This window comes from Aedes albopictus, chromosome 2, assembly GCF_035046485.1.
Source record: "Aedes albopictus strain Foshan chromosome 2, AalbF5, whole genome shotgun sequence".
Taxonomy (NCBI): domain Eukaryota; kingdom Metazoa; phylum Arthropoda; class Insecta; order Diptera; family Culicidae; genus Aedes; species Aedes albopictus.
The window spans coordinates 375,833,825-375,861,694 of NC_085137.1; the positions used below are offsets into that span (position 1 = coordinate 375,833,825).

Below are 27,870 nucleotides of genomic sequence, written 5' to 3' on the forward strand. Positions count from 1 at the left end.
GTGGTGGGGAAAAGCCTCTTGGAGTTGGCCATGAAAAGTGGCTGCCTGTCTTCAAAAGGCGTAAAAACCCCGCATCTTTTCGAAAAACATTACAGAGATTGGCTTACAAGGATCTACATTATAATACAAACAATTTAAACTATTAAAACATTACAAACAACAGGTCAGTCAAGCAGTTACTGAAAATAAAAAATGTATGTTTGTAGATAAGCTTTTTACGTTTTACACTTCTTAATACCTTCGGTTTTCCATACCTGAGTTTGGTATTCTTAGCTATTTTCTCCTGCTCGGATATCATTACATTTTGATCCTTATTATTATTGTCTTTATTAACACAGCTAATCGCGTTCGGTAATTTTTACTGAAATCTCAACCGCTGAGCGTTCGGTAATGGATTTTTAACGAAATTTTGTAAAAAAATAAGAAATTTCGGTTAAATGTTATCGTTTATCTGTCAAACTCTAACGAACTTCGGTAGAAGTTGCTACCTTTACCGAATTTTTCCTGTAAAACAAACTTAACGGTTGAGATTTCGGTAAAACATTACCGAAGTCGGTGATTTTTTCTAACTGTGCTCTTGGCTGGTTCGTCTCGTCATTTTGATCCTTATAAATACTAGACAACTCTAAACGAGTGAAAGATATCATAATTACCCAAAAATAATAGAAAATGGACTGTCACATTGAGGAATTCCACGGAGTCATGTCAGTCGATCCTGAGCGACCATTTCAAAAATATATGAAACTTTGCACAGTTTTTCAGTTTCATCTAAATCGCCATTTTTCGATATTAAACCTTCATATTCACTCACGACTAACTTTTCAAAAGGGTGTATGCGAAAATAGTTCAAAAATATTCTAAAAGCTATACAGCAAAAACGGATTGTTCGATTGTTATGAATTTTTCAGCAAAGTTAGATAACTAAATGATGATTCCTTAGAAAATATACACTGTAAACAATTTCTTATTTTACTTTAAAAAAATGTGATCTTTGTCACAAAAACTCAAATATCTCAAAACCCTATCTTTTTACCAACGTAATTTTTTTAGGGGAAATGGCCCATTATATCAGCTATCTACCATAAAATTTTGGTGATGGTAAACCGATAAACAAAAAAGTTATGACATTTCAAACATTTCACAATTTTTACATTTAGTAACAAAAATTTTTTTTTTCTGTGTAAATTATTTCGAGAATTATATTTTGATGCTGATTATATTGTCAAGGCTACCGCCTGAATTAAACAAGTTGTTATCATGATATTTTTGTTTAATTATTCATAATTACTATAGTATCTATTTGAAACTTAGACGCAATCCAGTGTTGTGATCAAAAATATTGAGAGTGTCATACTTTTTATTGTACGTGACTGGTGAAAAAATCCCTTGATAGTGTTGAAAAGCTGTTGATTATATGAAAAATGGAATTTAACTTATTTTTAAGACAAAAATTGTATAATAAAAGTTGTATATACGCGTATACGTCTAGTTTATCTGCAAAAAAAAATTCCTCTTAGAGAACAGACTTTATGATCGGAAGAATGCGAGTAACTTCAACAACAACAAATGCATGAGAGTTACCTACCACGTGAAAATCCATCGCCCAGTTCACACTACCCCCACCTGGTGGAAATGTTTCACGAAATACTGCGATGTGCAATATCGTCATCAGAAGGCGCTAGTGTGAAACGTCAAACGCAAAGAAAAATGATGGGCACTCTTCTGGTTATGAAAGCCACAACCAAGATTCAAAATGATCGTTAAAGGCGTGGTCAATGAAAATTTCGTCAGTGTTACGTTTGTTTGTCTGTATACATACCATGACAATGCTCACGAAAAAGCAAAAAAATACTACCGCTATGGATATTGAAAATTGTATAGTAAATTTTTTCTTCAGCCAAGCAAACAACACCAAACTAGACAGTTAAAACTAATAAGTGATTTTGTTTATTATAACCTAACGAACAACATGAACAGTCGCTTTCTACAAGGTCTTCAACTCAACGCTCTCTTGTAGACCGTTTGATGAAAAAAAAAAATTACAAAAGAGTTACGAAATCTCACCGAAAGCCCATAGATAAACTGAAAGAGACTGGTTATGCCCAAATGTCCACATTGAATACACATTTACGCATTTGCACTTCCTGCCGTCTAGACTTTGACAAACGATCCATCTGTATATCATCGGTAAATCAGGGCGCAGGAAGTTCGAAAACGACAACAAATGAGAAATTGCCAGAAGTGCTAAGTGCAGAAAGTCATGCCACCGTACCATCAGCGACATCTGTTTAAACAATTTAATCACGCCCCTTTTCAAAAATGCTTTGAAATATTCTTCAATATCTATACCCATTTCAATATATTTAACGTTGCAAAACACTCTTTCAACATTCATCTTGAAAAAGAGGGAAAACACTTGTCCTCAAATGTAACAGCAAATTAATGAATAAACGACTAATGCGCGGAGGGCGTGATAAAATCGGAACATTACTGTACATATAATATACATAATACATAATAAAACCAGCTTGTTTTACTCACGCAAGGCCATTAACAATAAAATCAGCATCAAACTGCGATTTCCGGCCGAATAATTTACACTAAAAAAAATTATTACTAAATGTGGAAATTATGAAATGTTTGAATTGTCATAACTATTTTATTTATTAGTTTATCATCACCAAATTTTTATGGTTGATTGCTAATACAATGGACCGTTTTCCCTAAAAATTACGTTGGTAAAAAGATGGGGTTTCGAGATATTTGAGTTTTTGTGACAAAAATGATATATTTTAATGTTAAAAAAGATTTTTTTTCACAGTGTATATTTTCTTAGGGATCACCATTTAGTTATCTAACTTTGCTGAACAATAAAATCAGCATCAAACTGCGATTTCTGACCGAAATAATTTACACAGAAAAAAATATTTACCAAATGTGAAAAGTGTGAAATGTTTGAAATGTTATAACTTTTTTGTTTATTAGTTTACCATCACCAAATTTTTATGGTAGATTACTAATACAATGGACCGTCTTCCCTAAAAAAATTACGTTGGTAAAAAGATAGGGTTTGAGTTATTTGAGTTTTTGTGGCAAAAATTATATTTTTTCATGTTAAAAAAGATTTTTTTTCACAGTGTATATTTTCTTAGGAATCACCATTTAGTTATCTAACTTTGCTGAAAAATTCATAGCAATCGAACGAACCATTTTGGCTGTGCAGATTTTTAAATATTTTTGAATCATTTTCACATCCACCCTTTTGAAAAGTTAGTCGTGATTCAAAATAAAAATTTGATATCGAAAAATGGCGATTTGAATGGAACTGAAAAACTGTGCAAAGTTTCGGTTCAATAGAAAATCATGAATTAAAAAATTTCCTTAATTTTGATGCTGTTGCTTGGAATCGCTCATTACATTACGGCTCACCTCAGGAATACAACCAAACCATCACCCCTTCCTCTGGGAAGGATTCCTGGAGAAATTATTAAAAGTAGGAATATCTTAACGAATATCTGGAGGAATACCTAAAAGAATGTCGAAGGAGATCCATGAAAAAATCCTAAAAGGAATTCCGGCAGAATTCCCTGAAGGAATTCCTTAAACATGTGGTAGTGCTTTCTAAAAGAATCTCAAAAAGAGTCAAGGGAAAGAATCTGGGAAAAGATCTCTAAGAGAATTCTGGAAAAACGCCGGAAAGAGAAATCCCTAAAGAAATCCCCAAGAGAAATCCATAAAGGAACCCCAAAAACAAAATTATGTCGGAATCCTGGGCGAAAACCCTGGAGGAATTCCGAAAGGAATCCCTGAAGAAATCCCGGAAGGCATCAGAGGAAAAATCCTAAAGGGAATCCCGGAAGGAGCGTCTGAAGAAATGCCTGGAAGATTCCTTGACGAAAACTCAGGAGAAATTTCTTAAGAAATGCCAGGAGAAATCTCCAAAAAAGTCATATGAGAAATAATTCGGTCTCTGAAAGAAATATCTGAAGAAATACCTGAATGGATCCAGAAAGAATAGGATCACGAAACAAATTTTGCCATGAATGCCTCTAAAAGAATGCCCGAAAAAATCCCAAATGAAGGAGTCTCATCAGGAATTTCGGAACCAATCCCTAAAACATTCCCGGGGAAAAATCTTTGAAAGAATACCTGAATGAATCTCGGGATGAATCTTTAAAGGAAACCTTGGAGAAAACAATGAAGAAATCCCGCAAGTAATCAATGAAGGGAGCCTGGGAGAAATATCTGAAAGAATTCTGTATAAAAAAAAACCAAGAACAATCCTGAAGAAATCCTTCATGCAGTTTCGGGAGTAATTTGTGAAAGAATCCCACTAGGAATCTCGGAAGGAATCCCTAAGGGAATCTTGGGCGCAATTAATGAAGAATTCCCGGGAAGAATCTCTGGCCGGAAATGTCCCTGAAAGAACCTCAGAAGGAAACCTGACGGAATCCTTAGAGAAATCCCGGAAAGGATCGCGGATAAAATCCCGGGAAAATGAAATAATCTCGGGACAAATCAATGAAGAAATTTCTGGAGGAATCCTTGAAGAAATCCAGGGAGGAATCCCGGATGGAATCCCTGGATGAATGCTTGGCGGAAACTCAGAAAAATAAATCTGGAGAAATCCTCAAAAAAAAAAATCGTGTAAGAAATATAAGTGAAAACAATCTCTGAAGGAATCCCTCAAAATATTCAAGAGGAATTCCTAAACGAATCCTCTTCTGCTTTATGGCTCTACCTCCCCATTAGGACTTGGCCTGCCTCGCTTGAACTTAGTGTTCTTTAAGCACTTCCACAGTTATTAATTGAAGCGCTTTCTTTGTCTGCCATTGCGTAAATTTGTATAATGTGAGGCAAGTACAATGATACGCTATACCCAGGGAGTCGAGAAAATTTTCCCGACCGGAACGGGAATCGAATCCGCCGTTTCCGGATTGGTGATCCATAGCCTTAACCACTTGGCTAACTGGAGACCCGGATGTCACGAAGAAATGCCGGAAAGAGTCCCGGGAGACATCCCAAAAAGAAACGCGTCGGAATTCTTCCCAGAAAGAAATTTAGAAGGAATTCCGCGATGAATTCCTGATGGAAGCCTAGGAGAGAAGGAGACATTTTCTAAATGTGCCATTAGACTGTTTGTCATTATGCCAAATATTTGCCATTGAAGTCCGACATTCATCCAAGGTTGCCATGATTCACATTGCGTTGGTCATTTGTTGAGCTTGTTTGGCCAAATATTTGTCACGTCTAAGGGAATTCCCGTGAAAAATCAATGAAGGAATCCCTAGAATGATCCCAGAAAAATCCCGGGAGAAGGAATGTCGGGAGAAGGAATGTCGGGTCGGGAGGCATCATTGAAATAATTTTGGAGGAACCCCAGAAAAAATCCTTGGTGGAAACCTTAGATAAAGCGATCCCATGAGGATTCCTGAGTGAAATAGCGGGAGGAATCCTGGGACGAATCTTTTCAGGATTTTCTAAAGGAATTACAAAATTAAACCTGATAGGAATCCTAGAAGAAATTAATGGAGTATTATAAATTTTAAAATAAGAATTTTAATTTTAAAAAGATTTCTTTATTATCGTAACATTATTCTTCCCAGAATCCTTATCTAAAATTGTCTCGGATTTTTTTGGGTCTCTTTTTTTGAATTTCTCTAATAAATATATCAGAATATCTTGTTCTGATCTTTTTTTCGGTATACATTGAACCTCTTATTATCCCATAGACTGAAGGTGCATAATTTTAAACAGAACGTAAAAAGAGAACGTTCTGTGCGTAAATTAAGCCAGTACTTTGAATTAGGGAGCTTTGTCGTCCAGAAAAATATTTTGTCTCTTTTGATTTTTATTTTTATTTATGTGTATTTTAACTTAAGCTATTTCTACACTCATATCCCTTTTAATTTGAGATTGGCGCGCTAAGGGGGCTTAAGGATTTCTGAAAAGCCTGAAATGGCAGGGTACCTTTAGGGGCAACATGGGGAGGGGGTTAAAGGTTAGAATTTTAGATGCGCTTTAGCACCATTCCAGGGGATTTGAGGGAGTTTCTGGGGTTTGATATTTGTTTAATAAGGTTTAAAACCTTTTCAGGAGCATTTAAACAGGTTAATGAGCGTTACAGAGCGGTCCAGGGACCTCCAGGGCTACAGAGCCATACTTGAAACCCAGGACAACCTTAATAGACTATCCTATATCCTCCTGCGATTCCCTGAACCTCCGTAAACCTCTGAAATGCCCCTGAGACCCGCTGAAACAGATATGGCTAAACGCTTTTGCAGAAGTTTAAGAAGGAACTCTGGCAGACATTCTAGAAAAAAACTCTCACTATAGTCCCGGAAAGAACACCGGAAAATCCCGGAAAAAACTCTGGGAGAAAATCGGGGATAATTTCTGGATGGAATTTGGGAGAAACTTCTAGACAAATCTAGAAATAAACTTCAACAAACCTTCAGGAAGTCAAGGAAGAACTCCGGTAGAAGTCGTGAGAAGAATTCATTCAAAAAGTGCGTAAGAAATTGAAGAAGAAATTGCGGTAGAAATCCAAGAAGAAATCCCGTATGGATTTCAACGAAAAATCCTGGATGAAATTATGAGATAAATCCTCAGCGGATTTTCGGAACAAATTCAGAAGAGATATCGGAACGAGTTCTGAACAAATATCTGAAGGAAAACAACGAAAGAGCTCTTGAAATCACAAGTTTTCTCCAGAATTTACTGGTATCCAGCGGAATAGCCAGGATTACTGTGATACCATCCGTTTTTTACGAAATCGTTAATATTTCATTGCAATTCCCAAATTTCCCTAAATTATCATTAAAAACCCATCTTTACTACACCGCCAGTAGAAACCTCTACAGGGTGTCCATTCAAATTCAGTTTTCCGATTCCCGGATTTTTCCCGGGTATGGACTAACTTCCCGAGTATGTACGAACGCAATTTATTATTGTAGTAGGACGCTCCTCAGTGTATTTTTTATATACAGTTTTAATTTGGTCTATAACTTGATACGAATATTATAAATTTCCTGATTTCATAAATTATGATTAAAAACAAACTTACTCTACAATCACTGGTGTTAATTTCCCCTTCTTACACGAAATTTAGGATAAGAGTTAGTTGAAAAAGTCCTTTCTATAACAAGGAAATGGAATCTACAGGGGATACTCAAAATAACTGGGACAGGTAAAATTTTCACTTTTCAAAAAATGTTCAACTCGCTGTAACTTTTCGAAAAAGGCATCAAATATTCTCAAATTTTTACAGCAAGTTCATCAACTAGTTGTGTATCAGTGGTCAAATTTTTGAAAAGATCGGGCTATTCTACACGAAGTTATAAAGGTTCTAGAAAAAGGTATAATTATACGATAGCCAACTTTGAGCTGTTATATCTCCGGATTCAATGAACCGAATGCAATGAAATTTTGATCATTTATGACTTATATAATAAGCTATTAAAAACTTTTGACAAAACTTAAAATTCTTTACTCGAAGGAAAATTATAATAATTAGATTATTTTTCTAATATAACACCAATTTATCCAAAACTTCATCATCGTTTCAAAAATCGAGATAGTAATTATAGTTTATTTCAATTCCCTCTAATTGACTTGAATACATTTATGTTTGAAAGGAATGCTACCAAATAGTCGGCATTAAATTGAAAAAGTAATGGGATGCACATGAAAAATAGATAAATTTACTAAAAAATCGTGGAAAAAATAAAATCGCTATAACTTTTTTTCTTGTTAAAAATTTCAAGTAAAGTCAAATGTTTTCCAGAGTTCATTATATAAGTCTTCAATGGTCAAAATTTCATTGCATTCGGTTCATTGAATCCGGAGATATAACAGCTCAAAGTTGGCTATCGGATATTTATACCTTTTCCTAGAATCTTTATAACTTCGTGTAGAATGGCTCGATCTTTTTTAAATTTGAACCACTGATACACAACTAGTTGATAAGCTTACAGTAAAAAATTGAGAATATTTGATGTCCTTTTCGAAAAGTTACAGCGAGTTGAACACTTTTTTAAAAGTGAACATTTTACCTGTCCCAGTTATTTTGAGTATCCCCTGTATATGAAAATATTATTGAAACTGATGTCACTGTGTCTGATTTTTTCACGACATTTTTGTTGAATATCATAAAAAAATCGGTAGATAAATATCGAAACATTTTTGGTAAACCTGGACTTTAGAAATTAATGTATCAATTATTTGCTACATTTTGTGAAAATCTTCATCTAACTTTTTTTTCTGCTTCCATCGTCATTTTAAATAATTTACTTGCTGAATCCAAAATCTTTTGACACCGATTTTCTCTGAATTTTGAAGTAAAACGTTTGAGTTCTTCTCCAATATTAAATAATATCTTGAGGACATTCAACATTTCTTCCTTTAGGAAGTACTCCATGTGTTCTGCCAAAAAAATCATGAAAGTTGTACCTACAACATCTTTGAAAATGCTTCGTTTGGCTAATATTGCCGTAAACATATCAGGGATTCTATTGTATACTCTTCCGGGGATCCGAGTGATGCTTCCAGGAAGTAACATTTTGAAACATTTCTTCACAGATTCCATAGAAGATTCTTCTGTGGATTCTACTACTATACTAAGGAAGTCTGTAGGAAATTTCTTATGGGATCTTATCAGAGAGTCTTTTATGAGCAGTTTTTTTTTTAAATTCGCTGTAATTTACAGTGTTGTACTTACTCTTCAGAATTTTATTTGAATTTTACCTAAAGCTCCTCCGAAATTCTGTACAGAAGCGGATAGGCACAATATCACTGTTTTTCAATAATTTTCTCCTTGCAGTGGCGTCTCGTCCATAGGTCCACTGCGTGCACTACACAGTTGACAAAAAATTAAATAAATCATTATAATTTATAAACTCTTCATTCGACCCTTTTGATGTTCACAACTTTTAGTGAACAAATCAGTGTGAGATATCAGTACGTATTCATTAGGAATCTAGTCAATTTCCCCACCTTATCTCACTGTGCCACCACCCAGCCGCTGCCAGAGTGCTCGACGCCGAAGCATGCGAAGCGCACATGTGAGAGCATCGCCAAAATACATCTCGCCTCAGTTCACGTCTAGCAGTACACGGGAGCACTGTATATGCATACAAGAACTAAGTTTACTTGTGCTGAACTGTTCTGTGCTGCATTGGCAATGTATTAGTAAAATTTTGGTTCACTTCTTCCAATGGACGTGGGCCTCATCGGTGGTGGAGGAAAGGGAAGATTGTTTGCTTGCGCTCGCGGGGCAGCTGCTAAGTTTGGCAACGTCGCATTTGAGCTACGGTATATGCTTTAGCAAGAGAGCCACGCGGAGAAAGAGCGAAGCGGTAGCCGCCCAGTCACTCTTTCGGCATGCGTGCATGGTTTTGAGTGGACCTAAATGCGTGGAATTTTCATTCAGCTCTAGTTGCGCGTCGCGTACAGTTTCATTTTCCTGCAACATTCAAGGGAAAATGCAGCATAATATCGTAGACAATCTACTCCCGCAATTCGTTTGCCAGGCGGTCAATTGAGGACTTCTCGAACGCTTTAAGCAGAATAACCTCTTCGAGAGTGTGCTCAGATTTGTACTTTTAAATCCGCCCTCTAATGCATATCTCCTTGGACAGATATGCGTATTTCGATCACAGTCATAGCTCAATCACACGGGTCAATTCCATTTGAATGGCATGGAGAACTGACTGACTAATAATTGTTACAGAGCGACCCATAACTGTGCAATGGTTGTTCCACTTCTTCCTCAGTGTCAGTTATCCACTTCTGAGTTGATTCCTCGAAGTTCAAAAGCTATTCCGAAAAAAAAAACCTAAACAATTGGTGGGCAATGTCTACTCTCGTTTCTCCCATTTAAATAAAGTCCAGCCGATTAATGAGTTATTTTTTTTTTTTTTGGAAAAAAGTTTCAAAGATAAGGACATATCTTCGGTTGCAATGGGCGAGCAAAGGCTGAAGAGGCCTGTACTGATGGCGGTAGACACCCCCTGTTTAATCAATTGAAACAACAAAGGAGTTTATCGAGCGGAGTGCAGGTTCCTGATGTTTTCCATTTGCACTACAGTCCATTGTGAAAACTTTTCAAGTGCACAGTCAGCTCTACAGGTCACGAGACGCCTCTGTACTCCTTGACTTCTGCCAAAGGGATAAAATTTAACGGATCTGGCAGTTCCACTAAGAATGTCACCAGAATCCTTCCAGAAACTGACACTTTTTCTCAAACGTGAAAATCTCTTCGCCGTAAGTAACTTCTGCAGGTTTACTGAGTTCGCCAGGAATTCCGATTTTCCTAACAAGACTCAAAAAGTTCATCGTGAAATCTTGCAGAAATTTGAAAATTTCGCCTAAGAAGTATATTTTTAATTATTTTATATGAATTTATCAAGATCCAACAGAAACTACTAAAATTCCTGAGGCTGCCTTTCTAAAAAATTCTATTCAAGACTTGCTTGACACTTATGAAGTACAGATAGACACCATAAAGATTTTTCCCGGTGCCTTCTACAATTTCCCGTGTTTTTCCCATATTTTTCCCGGTGGTTTCGAATTCCCGGGTTTTTCCCGGTTTTCCCGTATTTCCCGGATGGATGGACACCCTGCCTCTAATACTTGTTCTCGAAACTTGTAATAAATACTAATTTTATACCGAATGCTTTGCTTGTAGTATGTTCGGAAGTGTAGTGTAGTATACTTGTTTTATTCATACGAAGTACGAAACAAAAGTATGAAAGTACGAAATGTAGTAAACGCAGGTTTACCACTTTTACCGTTGAGCCCTTTGCGTCTGCATAAGATCATGCGGATTTTGGAGTGTTGTTGGTTGGGAAATGAGCATTTTTGCTACGCATTGATATGAGGCTGCCAGGCGTAAAGTGCTAAAGATTACGTAACGGTCAACGAGAAAGGGAGATTACGATCGAACGTTACGGCCCATACAAAAATATTGGATTTTAGTATGGATATTTAGTATGAAGCGTTACGAAGGGGGTTAAAAATGCTGGCTTAAGCTTTACGTAACAAATGGAGGCTGCTTGTGTTGATTACTGTGAAGACAATGTGGCACAGTTCACTTGGTTACATAACTGGTGGGTGTTATATGATCGATTGATACTGTGCTGCGGAAATTGGAAGGAAGGGAAACGGCTTTTTAGCCAGTTTCTGGTTCTAGCGATGACTATTTGAAAAACTGATAGTACTACATACTGAATCTAAACCAGTGCTGCGAATAATCGCGACCATCTCTTGTGAATTCACACTTCTCGTCTATGCAACGATGGCAGTTTTTGAGTGTGCTTCCGGCGGATTGCGAGAGAATCATTCCCTCTGAGCAGTGATACATGGCGAGCAAAGGCGACATATTTTTCTGATAAAACTCTGTGATCCTCTAATAGGGCATACCCTCCTGAGGAGGTCATAACTGAGCTCATGATAGAACTAGCGGTTTTATTACAACATTTTTACGGCCACGAGATCTTTTGTTGGTTTTATGCATTGCCTCACAGTTTTGTGTATTTGTTTACAAAAAAAACCGCCGACAACAACCGCAAATGCAAGTTTTATTGAAATGGTATATAATAAGTGATAAAACCAATTCATGGCTATTTGCAAGTCTTTAACTGAAGATGTTTATAGCAGAATTTATATGATAGTTTTATGGAACGCCAAAGGTGCAAAGTAAAAAACTACTACATAAAACTAATTTATAACAACTAGCTTTTTCACATGCTCGTACAAAACCAGGATAAAACATCAATAAACCTTCAAGGCATGCTGATTGTTACTTGGGGTGTCCAGTACGGTGGTGTTTCGCGGCTCCGCTCTACACATTGTTCGTATTCAACATTCATTCACATTCATATATATTTTTGTAAAATTACAGGATGACTTCACTATGGAGGTTGTAAACGAAGTTTGATGCCAGATAGTCTTGCATGTTCTATGACCAAAGCGGCAAACACGCCATGTTGAGGGTTTTAGGGATCGATTCCCGGTTGGTCTACAAACTTTTTGTAATACATATTCCCATGACTTCCTGAGTTATGCGGTATATTGGTGCCTGTCACGCGTTATACGAATAGTAAAATTATCATTGACAAAGAACTGTGGAAGTGCTCGAAGAACACTAAGCTGAGAAGTAAAAAGAAAAGGATTACTAAATTAGTTTTGAATTAATGTTAAAAAAATCGATCTCGGTTCAGAATTTGTAAATACATAAAGGAATGTGTTAAAGGAATTAAGATTACAGGTATGAACGCTGTAAAGGCGTGGTATTTATGTATTCAAGGCATCTGAAGACCACGCTAAGGGTGCTGAGTTCGATTTCCTGCCGGTCCACAAACTTTTCGCAATAGAAATTTCCTTGAGTATAGAGTACTTTCGTGCCTGCCACACTATATATATGCAAAATAGTCATTGGTAGAGGAAGCTCTCTGTTATTAACTGTGGAAGTGCGCATAGAACACTAAAAAGAGAAGCAGATTCTGTTCCATTGGGGACGCTACGCCAAGAAGAAGTTGAAATGTTTGTTATCAGGCACCTCTCTTGAATATCAATGCAGATGATTTTATCATTAGATTTTCTGGATACATACGGCTACTTAGTTTAGTTAAATGATAGAAACTAAATCATCATCTTTTATTTAGTTTTATCGTTTTTTTTTTCTTTCAACTTACTTCTGACGTTGGCTAGTTGTGAATCACCGATTGTTATTACAGAATAAAGATTAAAAGTTAACCAAAAAAAACTAAAGCAGAATAAAAATGTTTGGGCTCATTAGACATCGTGGTACATAGCATTATGTTCAACATGAGCAATAACTATCTATAGAAGCACAAGACAGAACCATGTGTAAGTAGAATAAGAATGAAGATGTAGTGTAGTACAGTGTAAACGAAAAACATGGTTCATTAGATTTTGCAGGATCGATAACGGCTCTGGGGCAACTTGATTTTATGACACATAAAAACGGACATGGGCAACGATAAAGTGTGTACTATAAACGTTGTAAGACAACAGGTGCAGGTATGATTGAAGTTTATTGTGTACTCTCAACGATAGACTTACAAACTGATTTTAGTGAAACAAAAAGGACACCATGAAGCAAAGTGTGATTGCAAAGAACTTTTTTTCAGACGGGAAGAAAAAGCAAAGATCTAAAATTAAATCAGCACCTTGCCAACAGAAGTAGCAATCGAGCACAATTGGAACAGATGGGATGCACACAGTCGCAAAACAGCAAAACGAACGGCGGTGGATGAATTCACACTACCGAGCATAGGTCATGGTTAAGCGAAGATGTTTTTTTTTTCAACAGTTGTTGATGATGTGTTTCGTTATGCTTCGTAGAATCGTGACCACTCATATGCGAAATGTTTGCCTTCGGTTGATTTGTTCCAATCGTGAGGTGTTGATTTTTTTTGATAGACTACAATATGGTAGGAATATACATACATATCTGTGATTGTCTGTCGTGACAAAGTGTTTCATGATTCGAAGCTAAGCTGTTGTTCTGGTCGTTATTTTTGATCCGAATCTCAAGAATAAATACTTAACTATCTCGTCAAATTTATTGAAATTGGATAAGTAAAACAGTCATGACCACTGAAATGATGATTGTATCAATTATTTGAGCTGCACCATAGGAGCCGATTCCCAATGACTTTGTATTATAACTTTATAAACTGCATGAGATGAGATTCTTTACCAACTGCACCACACCTCAAAATAAGCGTATCGATTGACGTAATTCTTAGGCAACTATGGAACCACACAATACGTATTGCTCGCAGAACTGCCTGTCACCTATATACTTATTTTGTGGGAAGGAGAAATTGAATAAGATGCCTTCCAGAGTTGTTTCAATATCATATTCGCAAAACGAGATTTAAGGTAAACCATCGTGACGTTAGGTGTAGGTGGGGATCAGAAACCAGTTTGGTTTACGCCTTACTTCGTTCATGGACCTCCGATTCCGAGTCTCTTGCTCAAGGAAGCAAATTGATTCGATACTGTTTGTTAAGTCTGTGCGCTTCAGAATTTGTATGGTTTGAACCGGCTGCAATTTTAATTTGGTTTGAAAAAAGAAATGTAAGAAGTAAATGAAGCTTAGGGTGTGAACTACTTTAACAGGGGGTCCGATTTTGGGCATTTTTCAGCTATGATTAAGTCAATTTTTTCACACCATACAAACGTAGGTAAGTCTAGTACAGAATTTATTATGATGTCAGAAAAATCGTTAAAACATATATTTGTTAGTTTTCGCAAAATTTCCACAGATAAAGTTCAATATGTACTTAATTATTGTTACACGTTACACCTTGACATTATGACAGATTCTCTTTTTCTGACGTAAAGCTCTGATTAGACACTAAAGTAAATTTCCATTATGGAAAGAATCAGGACTTGGTGTTTCTTTAACAGTGGCTGGGTTATGTATTCCTCCAATACAAGTTAGGTGCTAGTTTCACTCTGCTTATAAAAAGCCAAACCACCTAACCCGATGATTAAATTCAAGTTGTCCGATGCTGGTTGGTGAACACACTGTTGACAGTTTGAGACTGCTGTAGTGTATCATTCGGATCCATGCTAATGAAGTGCTGCAACCATCAATTAATGTTACAGCTTGTAACACACTTTACCTAAAAAAAATGCCGGCATCAACAACATTGGTTAGGTATGATTACAGAGACTGCCCTCGCCACAACTCACTTTATGTTTTTTATGATACTACATAGAAGAGGTGGGTACCGGTTTCAATCACACATGCTCGTTAGCCCAGTAACGCATACCACACCAAACCAGGTAGTTGAGTGCGTGGGTTCACCGAAAAAATAAGCAAACTAGCAGGACCAATTCTTACAACTTGTATGCGCCTAATACGTATAATTTACTTTCGAGCTTGGCACAACCATACTGGTTGCGGACTGCGGTTTGCTGTGTTTTGAACTGATCGCGTGCGACGTCCGTCCACACAACGAACAACGCCGGTCAACAAACTTCATAAAAAGCTACGCCACCCAAACAGTGTGACTGCAGGAAAAGAGTTTCTTCATATACCTAACTATAACTGGGCCCAGTAGTAGTGCAAAGTGGGGCAATAACCTGTGCTCCGTTGGTCTATTAGAGTCGCAGTCTATGCAGTCAACCAATGACTTACTGTTGCTGTGTTGCTCGATGCGTGGTTGCGGGTTATTCCTGAACTACACTGCAGGTTGTAGACTACTTTGGGTGATGAATGAATCATTGAATGAAAATAAATACTATACTGAGGTTGGCAGGACGGACGAATTGGAGGAAATGGAGAAGATATAATATATACCATGCGCCAGTAGTGGATGAAAAAAGCTTCAATTGAAATAGTTGTAACCTACCTCAATAATAATGAAAAGTGCTAGCATTTTGTAGGTCAATAGAGCTGAGTTAATGGGTGAGTAGGGAGCGTTATTCGACAATAATTACCAGGATAGATTAGATATATCGGTTATAGGGAAACAATAATACTGATCAAAAGTTGAAAATTTAGTAAGGTATGGATCAGAAATGTATAGCTTGACACCATTAGACTGGCCCCAAATACAAAAATGTCGAAAAATTCCTCGGGGCACACTCTAGAATCGTACCTTTGGATGAGAAGAACAATGTGTGAAAGATTCAGCTCAATCGGTTAAAAACTGAGTTGGCGCAAATGAGTTGAAGGTTTGTATAGAATGTTCAGTCCAAATATATGGGAAATTGGATGACCGCCAGTCTCTGATACGGCACACTGGTTTGGCGAATTCGATTTGGCTCAGAATTGAAAGAATGGTAGTTGAGACCCTAAGGAACAACTTTGTAGAAGACCATACCATGTTAAAACTTAATTTAGTTAAGGTTTGAGCTAACGAAAGCAGGATGTGAACATCTTCCCCCGTTTACTCTCGGTTGTTATATACAGCACGTGTTTGTCGGTCGAAGCTTGTGCGCTACATCTATCCCGCATAAACGATAACCATAAGATGTGCTTAACCACCCATTTGGGATACACTTCGAACAGTATGCGATATTGTTGAACCGTCTACATTACGGTTCGTGAATGGTGTTGGTTTATTAGGGATGTAATTCTTCATTGTCTCGATACCCTTTCACGTGCGTGAGCAATGGAAATAATGAAAGACATCAAAGCCGCCTATGATGTAGTGTGCAGGTTTCGAACGGCAAACACGTGCTGCATGTAACAATCGAAAGTAAACGGGGGAAGATGTCCACATCCTGCTTTCGTTAGCTGAAACCGTAACTAAATTAAGTTTTATCATGGTATGGTCTTCTACAAAGTTGTACCTTAGGGTCTCAACTATCATTCCTTCAATTCTGAGCCAAATCGAATTCGCCAAACCAGCGTGCCGTATCAGAGACTGGAGGTCATCCAATTTCCCATATATTTGAACTGAACATCCCATACAAACCTTCAACTCATTTGCGCCAGCTCAGTTTTTAACCGATTGAGCTGAAGTTTTAACAGATCGTTCTTCTCATCCAAAAGCACGATTCTAGAGGATGCCCGTGAATTTTGAAAATTTTTTTTTCGTCTCACACAAATGTGGGCCAGTCTAGGCAACATACACAGATAAAAATAATAAGGTTTACACGTCAAATAAACTTCGTTTTTTGTCATGTAAATTTCTTGCTTTAGGTTTACATGATATATCATGTAAATTTGTGTTATATGTCATGTAATCACTGTGAGTCATGCTGAATTACATGACTTATAATGGAAATTTTCATGATATTCTGTTATATCCCACGTTATGTGCATTAGCCGGTGCCCGTGGCGCAGTGGCTGCACGTTCACTTCATAAGTGGATGTTCTGGGTTCGATCCCAGCCCCGGCACTTGCATTTTTTCGTCAGTTGCTCTTCCCCCCGATAGCGGCTGATACCTGACCCTCTTCTGAGCATATGCTCTAACTGACCCGGAAACTTGGACATCGGCTAAACGGCAACTCATAATGGACCCCCAATCGGATTGGAAAAAGAACAAGAGCCACACATGAAATCCTCGTGCTCATCATTCTACCATGGATAGGGTAGAAAAGTGACAACAGCGCAAAAGGCAACCAGTTCGAATTAGAATAGAATACATGCACTGTACTCAAGTGTAAGTGCAGTCGCCAATTGAAATCGCTCACGCAGTGCCCTAGTGGACAAAAAGAGCTGTAAATTACGTTAAGTGATTTAAGAATAAATTATGAGCATTATGTTGTGTCCGCCAATTGAAATATTTTTAGAGTGACTACTATAAAAGTAAAACGTGTATAAAGTAAAATTATGTCATATGTTTGGATTTAGAGTGCATTCGATCTCTGTCAAATGTTAATAGCACGAAGTTTTGAATAAACAATCCGACGACTGTCGGGCTCTCTTCTACATCTGACACCGAACGAAGTGGACGTATTTATGCAAGCTCCGAAACAGTGACTTAACCAAAAAAGGATACTTTTCCTTCCAATCAGTCTCGCGTTGGTTTCGCCTCGTGGTCCGCTTTCTGCTGTGAGCTTTTCTTTTAAGTATAAGACCCGAAATTAACACATTATATGTCACACAATTTTACAAATGCATTGAGAAGTTGTACACTAATCAACTGAAGTATGAATTTTCATGGAAGGGCTGGTTGTTATTACAAGCGAGAGTATATCTTTTCATATCCCTCAAATGTAAAATATATAAATGAATCTCGTGACTCAATACTGAGACACAGTACAAAATATCAACAATGCATAATGTTATTGCTTGAAAAGATAGAGTGAGTCATCTTTAGGTAATTTGGCTACTTCAGCTAAAATAGCATGATTTAAACACTCTCTCAACTTCGTAATTATTAAAGCGGGTAATTTGGGCGTTCAGCTGAAATAATTAACTCCATCTAAGTTCATAATTGATGTTGGTGATTCTTTTACAACCCCCATAAACTGAATTGAACTTTCAACAAAGTGAAACATGAATAACATTTCAAAATAAGGCAGTCCTTATTAACCTTTGGAGGTCACATGCAAAAAAAAAATGTAAAAAATAGTTCAAATTTGAAATTTAGCGCGTTACGTAATTAATCAACGAATCATTTCGATTATTACTATCAGAAACAACGTGAAATGAATGTAAATAATAGAACGTTTTGTTAATTTTACCTGTTGCAAGTTACCCCATAGTGGTTGTTGAATATGATAATGATTTTTTTACATCACTTAGCCGATAAGTTTATCAAACTTTTAACGTTCTTCTAAGCTTAATATTAGGTAACCGAACTGCAAGCAAGGTTATCAGGCTACGCAGATTATCGGCTACGCAGTCTTAGGCTTCAAAAAACGAGTTTTATTATTCACCCGACGTTTCGACACGGGGATGCCGTTATTCTATAGAATTAAGATTACCGTCGATCTCCAACAGTAACAGGTCATCAGACTTATCGTACTTACCATAGGAGAGATATAGAGCACGATTTTCATACTTGTCTTTATGTCATAAAATGAGCGAACCGTTTTTACAGTATAGCTGAACAATAAGCAGACAAGGAAACAAAACTTATTTCTCCACTAAAACGATCTTTGGTATATAGAATTGTTAAACGTGCGTCTGATCCAGCGGCACAGTGCACAAAACAGTGTTTACTTGTACAGTTGCAAATTTATGATCTGCAATGCGATGTTTGAATTGAAATTGTAAGGAAACGATAAGAGGTAGAAGTTTGATGTCAAAGAACGAATTGTAGAGTGGAACAGGGGCCACACCTTCGCCTAAGAAAGAATTTCAATTTATTACGCATTTTTACAGATAATTGTAAAAAAATATGAAAAACACACCTTTTGAGCTAGTTGTTCTAGAAAACTTAGTTCTTCAACTAAACCAATCGATCAAAAGATGCCATGTGATAGAAAATTGAATAATCTTTCGAACAAGGGTAAAAAAACTGCGATAAGTTTGACCATTTTCAAGTTATAGCCAGTTAAGACAATAATAGTCAAAAACATGGAACGTTCAATAACTACGTAACGGTTGAGATTTGACCGTATGCGTAGAACAATTTTTTTCACCATTAATGGTCCTCTATCACCCTTTAAAAAGTTTGCACTCAAGAACCTAACACCCTGTATAATTTTGCTTTATCGCGATAACTTAAATATTAAATGATAACAACATATGTTATCAGTTTACAAACGAACATTTTAAAGCTTTCCCAAAAACTGAGAGATAGTGTATCATTGCGCCTTCCTCACAACATCATGCAATACCTAGTAGGCAAATAAATGTGAAAGTGCTCAAAGAACACTCAGTTGAAGAGGGGTGAGGCAAGTTCCAGTGGGAACGTAGAGCCTTAAAGAAGAAAGAAGAAGGATTTATTTTTACCGACCCCCGATAACTAATTTCCGGAATGTTGGCCTTTCGTCAATTTTCATTCAATTTTTTTGAACTCGCCCTCCATCGATCATAAATTGGTGCTAGTTTATTAAAGTGGCCATGTAAAATCAGGAACCATTCCGGAGATATCCCGGATTGTGTTGGGGTCTCAGGGTTGCCAATATGGCTTAAAGTGATCATTTCGTTTGTTATTGTGTTTGAACCATCGATTTTCAGCGAAATTTTTGTTGCAAACAGTGAAACACAACTGCGATAACCAGATTTAAATAAGTATCCATCCAGATCCCCGTAACAGATTCCGCGGGGCCTCATTGGGGACCCTTTTGGTTTTCAACCTTAACATGTCGTGTGTCATATCAATATTCTTGATTTCGAATGACTGAGTCAGAAATGATAGACTGAAGTCTGTATCAACTAATATGACCACCCCGGAACATCTAGCACAGGTTCCACTGGGGTGTAATGGTGAACATTTCTGGTTTGCAACCAAAACATGCCGTGCGACGTATCAATCTTCATGTGTACGGGTGCTTCCCAAAGTCTATCAGCAAACCAGGTTTTATGGTGGTTAGCTATAAGCTGCAAAGTGGTTTTTATTATTAATTTGTTCATAGTTTCTTAAGTTTTTAAAACTCACAATTTTTGGTGGAACACCTTTCGTTTTGGATCACGGCACCAAACTTTCGGACCACTCTGTACTATCGGCTGCATAAAATCGACTCATTGAAATTCTGAACACATGAACAACGATCTTAATGATACTTACAGCTCTTGACGATTGATCTTGAAACGCTAGTTAGATTCAATTTGCATGTGGTAGCACTTAGGCCTAAATATAAGATTACTTTGTAATTATATCGTACTAAATAGTTATTTCAACGTATTTACCTTGCTATTACAATTTGATATACACGAGTTCAATTCAATACTCAATTCTTCTATTTTTAAGAGTAACGCAAATTTAGCCTAAGTTTTAACGTAGTTTAGATAGAATATTAAGCTTTTCTATAGGGTTTGTTGATTAATTTTAACAGTTTAATGGAACTATTTTAGAAAGCTGTCTTAATTGCCTTGTGGATGACTTTCACTTTTTTCTCCCTTACATAATAGTCGCGGTCTTCTGTTTTTATCTGGTCATCCGTTGGTCATTGTGATCTTCCGCGTGGTAGTGTGCAGCAGTTGGTGGCATTGTTCTTTGATGGACCACACGTAATTGCCTCATCGGCCACAATGAAGCTGCGGTGGGGATCCTCATCGTAACATCCCCCCACCCGTGAACCTGGATGGAGTCTTGGTTCCTCTGTGGAGCCACTATGTTGAGAGCTGTCAGGTTCACTACTCCCTACGATGTCCAGTAGAGCCAGCTTCACCGCAGGTCTTCTGAACACTCCAGATGCTGTTCGTACTAGTGCTTGACGAACTCGTCCATCCCTTCCTGGTACTGTTTTTTCCACACGTCCACGGATCCACTGATTACGTGCTGTTCCTCCAATTATCAAAACGAGATCTCCCACCTTCAGATCGCGTACTTCCGCAAACGATTTGGTACGACGGGCGATGGTAGGTGCATATTCTTTCACCCACCGACGCCAGAAATCATCGGTGATCGATTGCGCCAATTTCCAACTACTCCGTAGGGCCCCTTGCTGTGGTGTCGGCGTTGATGGTGGAATTTTGAGGCCGCTCGAGTTACCCAACAGAAAATGGTTGGGTGTTAGCGATTCTTGGTCTGCCGACTCCAGGGGAATATAGGTGAGTGGCCTCGAGTTGATGATGAACTCTGCTTCAACTAGTATAGTTTCCAGCGTCTCGTCATCTGGCTTTCGTGGAGCATCTGCTACGGCTTCAATGGCAACCTTGACGGACCGTACCAAACGTTCCCACGATCCGCCCATGTGGGGTGCTGCCGGAGGAATGAACAACCATTTGGTTTGGGCACTCGTGAAGGTCGACGCCAGCACTTCGTTTGTCTGTTTCAAGTCTCTACTTGCACCCTGGAAGCACGTACCGTTATCGCTGTAGATTTCAGCTGGAGGACCACGGCGTGCGACGAACCGGCGTACAGCCATGATGCATGATTCGGTGGAGAGGCTGTGCACAAGTTCAAGGTGTACCGCGCGAACCGTTAGGCAAGTAAATACTGCTACCCAGCGCTTTACTTGACTTCTTCCTACTTTAACATGAACTGGGCCGAAGTAATCTACGCCCACGTACGTAAACGCGCGGACGAATGCTTGCAAACGTGCTGGAGGGAGTGGAGCCATTGGTGGTGGTTCTGGACGGGTTTTCTTCACACGGCAGAAAGCGCATTCTTTTGACACCTTTTCGACAAGACTTCGCAGTTTTGCTATTTCAAACCGCTGCCGGATTTCGTTTACGACGGTTTCTCGATTTGCGTGACGGAACCGGCGATGGTACCAATCGGTGATGAGCTTGGTGATAGGATGTTGACGTGGGAGAACGGCAGGGTATTTCGCCTCAACCGGTGCGAATGTAGCCGCGCCAATTCGGCTACGCATCCGAAGTATTCCTAGGTCGTCTAGGTATGGCCACACTTTGTAGATTGGACTTGACTTGGACACGCAGGCATGCCGTATGTCCGGTGAACCCATTGTAGTGGAGAGGAGCTTTACTTCCTCAGGAAAGCTGTCTGCCTGGGCTACTTTCCACAAGGTTTCCTCAGCGCGCTTCAGTTCACCTTGATTCAACATGCCGAATTGTAGAGTTGCGCCACTTTGTTTGCGATGCAGGTTGTCGACAAAGCGAAGGACGTAGGCCATGACGCGTTGCATTTTCTCGTACCGGCTGAATCTGCTGGCGTCAATGAACGGTACTACTGGCCAGTGAGTATGGACAGGACGAAGCTCTTCTTGAGTGGATACATTTTGACGACGTTCCGGCCAGTGTTCCTCGTTGAGACGAAGGAAGGCTGGACCACAAAACCATAGATTCTGCGTTTGGAAATCAGGGCCTTTGCCCCATTTCGTGGCTTTGTCCGCTACGTTGACTTTCGTTGGAACCCACCTCCAATCGTAGGGATCACTCAAACTTAAAATTTCGCCCACACGAACTGCCACGAACTTCTGGAATCGACGGTGATCTGATAGAATCCACGCCAAGACTGTAGTTGAGTCGGTCCACAAGTATCTCTTCGCCACCGGTAGCTCATGATTGCTCATGACAGATTGCAAGTACTGAACTCCCAGAACAGCAGCCTTCAGCTCGAGGCGTGGAATCGAAAGGGTCTTGAGTGGTGCTACCTTGCTTTTGGATCCGACTAGGGCCACTTGGATGCCGATCTCGCTCAATAAGCGGAAGTACACGACACAGCAGTATGCTGACTCACTGGCGTCTACGAAAACGTGGATCTCCAGCCGACTTTTTCTACTGGCGAAGGGAGCGGAAAAGTAACACCGGGGAATTCTTAGTTTGTCCAGTTGATCGAAGCAATCCACCCATTGTCGGCATTGTTGAACAAATGGTTCGCTGATTGGATCGTCCCAGCCTAATCCGGAAGCCCAAATCCCTTGGATAATGACCTTTCCTGGGATGAGGAAGAATGAAATCAGACCTAAAGGGTCGAATAGGCTCATCACAACCTTCAGTATTTCCCGCTTGGTGGGAATGTGTTCATCGTCGAGGACGAAGCGCAGATCTTCTCGGAGATTCACCGTGTACGTGAAACAATCCAGGTTGGGCATCCATTTCATCCCCAGCACCGACTCCGTATTCTCTCCTCTATCCAAAGCCAATTCCTTCACTGTATCCCCTGATTCTGCACCGATAGCTGTCAGTACTTCTGCGGAGTTGGATAGGAAGTTGCGAAGCTCGAACCCGCCTCTTGAGTGGACGTGTTTCACCTCATTCACGACTTCTACCGCTTCCTGAACCGTCTGGAAGCTATCCAGGTAGTCGTCCACGTAGTGATGCTTGGTAATAGCGGTCGCAGCTCGTGGATATCGCTCGGAAAACTCTTCGGCGTTAAGGTTCTTAACGAATTGGGCACAAACGGGCGAACAGGTGGAGCCGAACGTCGCAACATCCATAACGTAGATCTGTGCCTCCTCGGTAGGGTGATCTCGCCAAAGGAAGCATTGAGAGAGCCGATCTTGTTCCCTGATCTGTATTTGATGGAACATCTCTCTAATGTCCCCAGCTACGGCTACGGGAAATTGACGAAACGAACTCAGCACCGCTAATAGAGGTGTTAGTAGGTCAGGACCTTTCAGCAGCCTTGAGTTGAGAGAAACCCCTTGCACCGTAGCTTTGGCGTCCCAGATGAGTCGAACCTTCTGCTTTCTCGGATGGTGAACCACTCCTAGGGGGAGAAACCACATTCGATTCCGATCTGCATTGTTGAGTTCGGTGTGCGTAGCTCTATGTGCGTAGCCTTTTCGCTCGTAGTCGTAGATCTGCTCACGGACGCGTTCTTCCAACGATGGCTCCTTCGCAAACTTCCGTTCCAGGCTTATAACACGCCGCATCGCCATCTGATAACTGTCGGGAAAAGCTGGATTGTCCATTCGCCACAGAAGTCCTGTCTCGAATCTGTCTCCAACTCGTCGTGTAGTCTCCTTGAGTATTCTTTTCGCTCGTTTGTCTTCTTCCGAATCTATGTGTTCTATGTTATTTGAGATTCCGTCATTCTCCATGGTGAAGAAGTCTCGTAATTGCTCGCTCATCAGATGTTCTTCGCTGGAGGCCTCTGCCGTATGAAAGTTCACGACAGCGGTGTTATTGCCTCTTTCACCGGTGCACCCATAAACAGTCCACCCTAGACGACACTTAGCTGCAATGGGATCGTTCGGTTCTCCCTCGCGAAGTTTCAACGGTGCGCCGAGGCGAAGGTTGTCCAGACCTATCAGAAGCTTCGGTTGAACGGTTTCATAGCTCTCCATCGGTAGACCTCTGAGGTGTGGGAAACGCTGTGTCAGTTCTCCGTAGTTCAATCGTTGGCTGGGTAAAAACATGCAGCTGACGGTCCTGGCGTGACGAAGATCAAACTTACTGGAGCCAATCTTCCCTGATATTTCCAAATCTACCTCCTGCGATTTGGACTCGTCCCTCTTCATGTTGCCCGTCCACTGAAGAGTTAGAGCTTTGACGGGACCTTTCACACCTAATTGCTTCGCGATGTTGTCTTCCAGCAGGGTGATTTCTGACCCTTCGTCGATAAAGGCGAACACTGAAACGCTTCTTCCTTCGTTATACAGGTTGACTGGTAGTATACGGAATAGTGCCTTCGGTGGCGACGAGTGGATAGATGAGAAGTTAACGTGATGAGTCGGCGAAGGTGAATGAAGCAAAGTATGGTGTTTCAGACGACATCCATCCACCGCACAGCCTTGCCATGACTTGCAAGGCCATTTCCCGTGACTGTTTAGGCAGGTTCTGCAAAGGCCCTTCTTTTGAATTGCCTTCCATCGCTCGTCAATATTCAGCTCTTTAAGCTGAGAGCAATCCGCCGCTCTGTGGCCTTCGCGAGTACAGATGCCACATGTTTTTGTCGGTTTTCGAGACTGTCCTGCTGGATTCGAAGACTTACTACTTGGACCATCACCTTGCGAATGTGCATGGATGCCGGCACTATCTCTCCCTTTTTGTTTTTCGTTCTTGTACGGCTTCTCCTGCATAGGAAGCTCGAAGCTCACCTCACTCGCCGCATTGACTTGTCTTTCCATAAAGAGCCCGAAAGTTTCCAAATTAGCCAGCGGTTGCTGACTCTTGAAGGTAGCCCACTCCATTTTCATGGAACCTGGAAGCTTGTCAACTAACTCCTGCATCATCATGGGATTGGAGAGATGTTGCTGCAACTGCGCCGCCCGGAGATGGTCGACGAAATTCCCGACTGCCAATCCAAATTCTATCACTGTTTCCAACTTGTCTTGCCTCGGTCCTGATGTACGCCGAACCTTTTCAAGGAGTGATTTGAGCAGCAGCTCCGGTCGCCCGTAGCGTATGCGAAGCGTCTCAATGGCGTGGGGTACGCTTTCTGGTAGCAGAAGTTTGCTACAAACTGACTCCTTTGCGTGTCCTGTGAGACACTGCTGCAGCCGAATTAGATTTTCAGCGTTCGAGTAGCCACAAGCAGTAGTAGACTGTTCATAGCTACTGATGAACATGGGCCAGTCAATTGGGTTGCCGTCGAATCGGGGCAACTGTTTCCCAACTACCTGCCGTGCTGCGAGCTGCTGCGAGTGAAGAACGACGGGCTGTTCAGCTATGGTCACTTGCTGAGTTAGATCTTGCAAGGGCACGATGTCCTGTTGGCGTCGATGGGACTGCCAATCTTCTCGCAGATTCGAGTGACCGTGGTACTGAGGAGAGTTCACTGGGCAGCTTGACTCGGGAATCACTGCATAGTGTCGAAATGGTTGTTCGATTATCACCGAAGGCCGCATCGCATCCGGCTGATTATGTCCGCCATACTGCTGCTCGGGCGGTGTGCCATGGGCAACCATGCCGTCTGATTGCTGCTGTATCAATGGACGGCCCGTTGGCTGCAGTGGAGGAGGCTGGCGTGATTGAACTGACTGTTGGGTTTGCTGCAATGACCGGCAAATGGGCTGGTACATCTGCTGGTGCGTGGACTGGTTTGTCCGTTGTTTCAGTTGGAGTTGAGGCTGGGAACTCGCTACAAACTGCTGAAACGGCTGAACGATTATTTCGGAGCGAACTTGCTGCAGTCCTTGAGGCTGGCTTCTTTTCTGCAAATGATGATCCGCTTGCGTGAGCTGTACAACCCTGTGTTGCGATGGGGGTAGTTGGAATGCCAACGGGTCTTGGGGAGCCGTCGGGTGAAGGCCTGTATTTGCTTTCTGCTCCTCCACCATCTTTCCCAAAGATCTTCCGTCAGGATTTTGACCTGCTAGCCAGCTCTTCACTTTCTCTCGTGAATCAGGGATCGAGCACGAACTGCTGCCGCATCCGCTACCGGCCTCCGACATCCGTTTGATTAATTCATGCTTTTTCTCCACTGATTCCCTCCGGATACTTTGCTGCTTCGCCAACAACGTCCGTTTCTCTTCCAACTCTCGCTGGCGAAGTCTTCGTTGTTCTTCCATTAACTGCTTCTTCTCCTCGAGCTGGCGCTGTTCTTCTTCCCGTTCCCACCTTTTCAGCTCATCTTGTTCTTTCAGCTCCTGCTCCTTCATCGCCTTCTCTTCCTCGATGAGCTTCATTTGGGCTTCCAGGGCAGCTGCGCGAGCACTGGATGTTTGGCTCGCCGGGATTGAGGGAACTTTCGAGCCCTTTCTCGAAGCTGATCTTCCGCCGGATTTGGCGGACCGATTGTCAGCTTTCAGCTGCTTCCCGCGCTTGGACTTATCTGCACTCACCTTAGTCATGCAATCCTTGCATACGTACTGCCGATCCTTGACGGTTTCATCTACGCCTGCACACGTGAAGTGTTCCCACAGCTGGCACTTGTCGCAGGCAACCATCTGGGCATCGGCCGAGTCCGGACGTTTGCAAGTTTTGCAGCTCGACATCGTCGTATCGTGACCTCCAGTCATCGCGCCTATCCACGTACAAAAATTCTTATAGAAATGTACGGGTGCTTCCCAAAGTCTATCAGCAAACCAGGTTTTATGGTGGTTAGCTATAAGCTGCAAAGTGGTTTTTATTATTAATTTGTTCATAGTTTCTTAAGTTTTTAAAACTCACAATTTTTGGTGGAACACCTTTCGTTTTGGATCACGGCACCAAACTTTCGGACCACTCTGTACTATCGGCTGCATAAAATCGACTCATTGAAATTCTGAACACATGAACAACGATCTTAATGATACTTACAGCTCTTGACGATTGATCTTGAAACGCTAGTTAGATTCAATTTGCATGTGGTAGCACTTAGGCCTAAATATAAGATTACTTTGTAATTATATCGTACTAAATAGTTATTTCAGCGTATTTACCTTGCTATTACAATTTGATATACACGAGTTCAATTCAATACTCAATTCTTCTATTTTTAAGAGTAACGCAAATTTAGCCTAAGTTTTAACGTAGTTTAGATAGAATATTAAGCTTTTCTATAGGGTTTGTTGATTAATTTTAACAGTTTAACGGAACTATTTTAGAAAGCTGTCTTAATTGCCTTGTGGATGACTTTCACTTTTTTCTCCCTTACATAATAGTCGCGGTCTTCTGTTTTTATCTGGTCATCCGTTGGTCATTGTGATCTTCCGCGTGGTAGTGTGCAGCAGTTGGTGGCATTGTTCTTTGATGGACCACACGTAATTGCCTCATCGGCCACAATGAAGCTGCGGTGGGGATCCTCATCGTAACATCATGATTTCGAGAGAATGGGGCAGAAAAAATGACTGAAGCGCGTAACAACTGATATGGCCGCTCCGGAACACCTGTAACAGGTTCTGCGGGGGGCTCTCAAACACAATGACACACGAAATATCCACTTTTAACGGAAGGATTGCTTAACGACTGGATATTGTAGCTAGAG

General features: G+C 40.3%; 2 protein-coding genes across 11 annotated transcripts in view; both read right to left on the reverse strand.

Annotated features, from left to right (window-relative positions):
• LOC109422689 (formin-binding protein 1-like) overlaps nt 1-27,870 on the reverse strand; it is a 280,364-nt gene that overhangs the window by 34,787 nt on the left and 217,707 nt on the right. The gene's annotated exons all lie outside the window — the stretch shown is intronic.
• LOC134288366 (uncharacterized) lies at nt 7,160-27,825 on the reverse strand. Its single transcript, XM_062852985.1, has 2 exons — nt 20,047-27,825; nt 7,160-19,988 (listed from the first exon to the last, which is right to left on the reverse strand). Exon 1 carries the CDS (start codon nt 27,047-27,049, stop codon nt 20,555-20,557), a length of 6,495 nt encoding a protein of 2,164 aa, XP_062708969.1. The 5' UTR covers nt 27,050-27,825; the 3' UTR covers nt 7,160-19,988; nt 20,047-20,554.

Bases quoted from the DNA above. Each gene is read 5' to 3' on its own strand.
- LOC134288366 (XM_062852985.1), bottom strand. From the start codon at position 27,049: ATGAACAAATTAATAATAAAAACCACTTTGCAGCTTATAGCTAACCAC.